A 4,597-nucleotide genomic window follows, 5' to 3' on the forward strand; every position below is an offset into this window, starting at 1 on the left:
TCCCGAAATGAAATCCTGGGTACGGGCCTGAAACGGGCCATATGTTATTTAGGGGCTTGGCTAAAAGCCGTTTTCGTGCTTTGGGCACATAACCGATTTCACTATTCTTTACGTTTCGTCTTCGACTTGTCAGTGCAGAGCTGTTCAAATTGAACTGCTTACTGCAAACACTTAAACAGTTTAATTTGAAACGCTTTTTGCCTTTCTCATATAGAAAGGTTATGCAATCACTGTGAAAAGCGACTTTTGAACCAAGGCCCGGGGGGGCGAGTGTCATATTCGACTCAGTTCGTCGAGTACGAAAAATGTCTGTGTGTATATGCGTACGTGTGTATGTAACGTTTTTTTGTGCAAAAAATGAGTGAAAATAAGTGCACAAACTTTTCTCAGAGATGGCTGAACCGATTTCCACAAACTTAGATTCAAATGAAAGGTCTTGAGGTCCCATAAAAATTCCTGAATATTATTTGGATCCGACTTTCGGTTCGGGAGTTATGGGGTGAAATGTGCAAAAAAATAAGAAAATATGTGAAAATAAGTGCACAAACTTTTCTCATAGATGGCGCCACTGATTTTCACAAACCTAGGTTCAAATGAAAGGTCCTGTGGTCCCATACGTGATTCTTGAATTTCATGCGACTCCGACTTCCGGATCCGGAAATATAGGATAAAGTGTGTTAAAAATTGTATACCATCACTTAAAATGGGGAAAAACCTTAAAAAAAATTATAAATCGACCTTAAATCTTTTCCAATTGATAGTTTTTATCAATAGACGGTCAAACAAACCGATTTCGATTATTCTTTTAAGAATCGAAGAAAATTATTTAGAAGAATACCACAGTATTATATATGATAGTATGATTGATATGAGAAAGGCATCATTACACCGTATTTGTGCCATATGGGCCATATGTAATACTTGTTCAGCAATGTTTAAATAAATTAACTCATTGCACATTTTCTTGAGCTTTCTGTTAAACTTTTGGGCGGGTAAGTCTCCTATTGGAAATTTTAATGAAACATGGTTGATTTTCTCGCCCTTGGTCATTGGTTCAGAAAGTAAGTGATAGATTTCATAAACAAGATGTCGTAAAATTAGGACTATTCAAATAACTATTCGAGATCTGTCATAAAAGAAGGTTAAGTTCCGCATTGGAATATTAATAGCACCAAGGTTATGCTTTGGTAAATCAAACTATCAAGCGAAACTCCGCTGAAAATTAGATGGTAAGTGATAACACAGCCAAACAATAAACAAAAGTAAACTCGGACAATCTGCACTGCCTTTTTACCATTTCAATATATGTAAGACACAGTTATCAGCCTGTCATATTCAATCAACTAAATGCATTTCATTTAACACTATCATAACCATAAGCTAAATACCATTCTTATCTCGACAAAAAGTAAAATTTCAAGCGCCATTAGCACATTGGAATGTTTAACAGACGATTTTTCGGCAAAATCAACCAATTTTATCAATTTCAAGCAAGTGATCGAATGCATTTTTCAAAGCTACCAATGTTCAACATGTATCGATAACGAAAACAGGCTGCTACTAATGTGAATACTTGGCAACAATTGGTAAGTTGGTGTGTCATCACTCTGATTGAAATAACCAAAATAATAATTTTATCTCCCGCTGATTGATCGATCGACATTTTGTTAAATCTCATAATGTTTTATGGTCCGCCTCGTACTGGAAGTACCATTCAATTTGTTCATGTGTCAGTGAAGGACCGCTCTCCTGTAGAACGTGTTGAAAGTGCGCCATAGTTACTTGATGAATATCGTCATCGAGTGAAGCAGCGTGCAAAGCAGCCTAAAATTACATGTTTCAATATTCTATAAAGGATATGATGTCGCTAATACTACACAAACCTGTGAACAAAGATTTCGCAAGTCCGCTCCAGAATAACGCTCAGTTTGTTCTGCCAACCGATGTAAGCAAACATCATCTGCCAAAGGTACGTTTGCCGATACTTTCTTCAAAATTTCCAGCCGAGCCGATACATCTGGTGCTGGAATGTGGATGAGCTTATTAATACGACCGGGTCTTAATAGAGCTCCATCAATCATATCCGGTCGGTTAGAAGCCGCAATGACTAAAATGTTTCTTGAATCGTCACTGCTTGCCATCGATGACTGAAAGCTTCCACCAATTCCATCCATTTCGATTAACAAAGTCGAAAGAACTCGTATGTGAACGTCATTTGAACGGGTTCCTTGCATACTGCGACAACCTACCAAAGCATCAATTTCATCCAAGAAAATTACAGCTGGGGCACTAAGTCGTGCTTGATTGAACAGTCTAGTAATTAACTTCTCCGCTTGTCCTACATATGGTGAATAAACTGCAGCAGCAGAAACTGAAACGAATGTCATTCGGGATTCAGCAGCTAGGCATCTGGCGATTGTAGTTTTAGCGCACCCAGGAGGTCCATAGAGAAGTATACCTTTTAGATAACTTAGTCCAAATCTTTGAAATGCCTGAGGATGTTGAAGTGGACCAAGGACTGAAACCCGAAGCGTTTTTTTCAATGTTTCCATTCCTCCGATTGAGTCCAGCGTATTGGTGAGAGAACTTAACACTCCAATAGAATTCCGGAGCGAATTTGGTCGTATTTTCTTTAAGCACTGATCAACGGTTTCGATCAATGCGATTGAGGGGTTTCTATCAATGGATCTTTGAATCGTGTGAATCAACAATTCTAAATCCGATCCTGCGTAACCAGCTGTTCGTTTGATAATTTCATTTAACACAGATGCATCTATAGCAAAACCTGTTCGCTCAAGCACAACGGTAAGAATGTCCTTGCGATGTTCCTCGGATGGCATTCGAATGAAAACTTCAATTCCAAACCGACAAGGACGACGAATTCTCGGATCTAAGCCTTCAATACTAGAAGTAGTTCCAATTACAATAATATTATTATCAGAATTATGCAATCTATCTAGTTGAGCCGTAAACTGTGAAGATATTCTAGCGATGTTTAATAAATCTTCATCTTTTTTGTTACTTAACTTAGGACACAGGGTTTCCACATCCTTTACCAACAAAATTGTTTTGCATAAATCCCCAAAAGATCTAGCAAATCTTTCGATTCGTTGGAAAGTTTTTTTTAGCTCTAACTCCGTTTCACCTGGGTAAGACCTGATAAAATTTAATCCTCGAATGCAGAATATCGGGTGATTTCCTTCTTGGCCAAGTTGTGCTATTAGTGAGTTTTTCCCCGAACCAGGTGGCCCAATCAACAACATATTTTCCTTTACTGTTTGATTTAAACATTTTTGTATGTTTACTTTAGGAAAAAACAACCCTCCCAGTTGTAACAAATCTTTACTCTGATGATCAGTGTATAGAATTTTTTCAACTAAAAGAATTGTGTTACGATCGATTTGACCATAGGAACTGCTACCTTCAGTACTTTTAATCGTCACACTAGCAATTCCATAGTTTGAACCAGATATTTCACTCAAATGGACTCGACAGTTTTTACTAAAAAAGAACGTTCGTATCAAATATTTCACCAATTCAGCTAACTCCACTTTATTACTAGTAACATCGAGATTCAGTTTACTACAATCAACACTCAAGGTTACAGAAACCTTGTCGAAATAACAAATGTTTTCATTAATCTCGATCAAGTCCTTCACAACCAGGATATCAAAGTCCACCAGCTGCTTTGTGGTCACAAAAGAAGAGGACACCTCCACACTTTGATCCACATAACAAATCGTATTTTTTACGATGTATTGCAAAGAAGGTGTGAACAATTTGCACAGGAACTGTCGGTCACTGTTACAGAAACGACACACAACCGGAGTTCCCACCGGCAATCGGATGCCACTACAGAGTTCTTCGGCAAATAAATTCTTCGATAATTCACATATCTGGCGCGCCGGAAATAGTTGTCTACTGTCTGGGGTAATTTGATGATTAATTAAAATTGGTTTGAACATACTGACACTTATAAGCAAAATAATATAAACCCTAAAACAACTATGGTCTTAGCCAGTCAAGCGACAACACAAACAAAAAAAAACCCTAAAACAAGACCTAACAACGGGGGATGCTTTTGAGCAGAGATGCCAGATATTTTCATAGAAAATCTGTATTGCTTTACAGAAAAATCTGTATTTATCTGTATTCACTAATAAAATGAAATTTCTGTAATAAAATAATGCTAGAAGATGTTATTTCAATAGACTATGATTAAAGAATAACAGATTTAATGAGCATTCATTCTTCATATCTTCGTAAGTCATTGCCGCGCCCACAATTCATCAACGAAATTTAATAGTTTCAAAATGTTGACTTCAAAGTTGACATGGAATCCAACGTCCAATATTCAACGTCAAGTCAGGTCATAAAACTCTCAGTCTGACAAAGTTTCATTTGCCATGACTTCCTTTAATATCAGCTCAAATTGGCTTCAAATTATACATGCTAAACTACATGTTGATTGATAATTTATATCTCGTCGCTGCATTCAAATACTAATAGATAAATTTAAAAGTTTTTGTTGGTTTGTGCAGAAACTGTGAATTGCCTTAAGCACTGACGCGAAAAAATAGAAACAAAATATGTGCTT

General features: G+C 37.0%; 1 protein-coding gene across 2 annotated transcripts; it reads right to left on the reverse strand.

Annotated features, from left to right (window-relative positions):
• Positions 1–1,644: 1,644 nt before the first annotated feature.
• Positions 1,645–4,021, reverse strand: LOC131437396 (ATPase family gene 2 protein homolog B). Of its 2 annotated transcripts, XM_058606703.1 has the most exons (3): positions 3,422–3,551; positions 1,884–2,904; positions 1,645–1,824 (listed from the first exon to the last, which is right to left on the reverse strand). In XM_058606703.1, the coding sequence occupies exons 2-3, from the start codon at positions 2,838–2,840 to the stop codon at positions 1,675–1,677; spliced, it is 1,107 nt and encodes a 368-aa protein (XP_058462686.1). In that variant the 5' UTR covers positions 2,841–2,904; positions 3,422–3,551; the 3' UTR covers positions 1,645–1,674. The 2 variants fall into 2 exon arrangements, with proteins under 2 accessions (XP_058462686.1, XP_058462685.1); XM_058606702.1 differs by having other exon boundaries at positions 1,884–4,021.
• Positions 4,022–4,597: the final 576 nt, after the last annotated feature.

This window comes from Malaya genurostris, chromosome 3 (assembly GCF_030247185.1).
Source record: "Malaya genurostris strain Urasoe2022 chromosome 3, Malgen_1.1, whole genome shotgun sequence".
Lineage (NCBI taxonomy): Eukaryota > Metazoa > Arthropoda > Insecta > Diptera > Culicidae > Malaya > Malaya genurostris.

Coding starts and splice junctions, on each gene's coding strand:
- LOC131437396 (XM_058606702.1), bottom strand. CDS start 3,965: ATGTTCAAACCAATTTTAATTAATCATCAAATTACCCCAGACAGTAGA. Junction 1,825..1,883: donor TGCGAAATCTTTGTTCACAG/GTTTGTGTAGTA, acceptor ATGTAATTTTAG/GCTGCTTTGCACGCTGCTTC.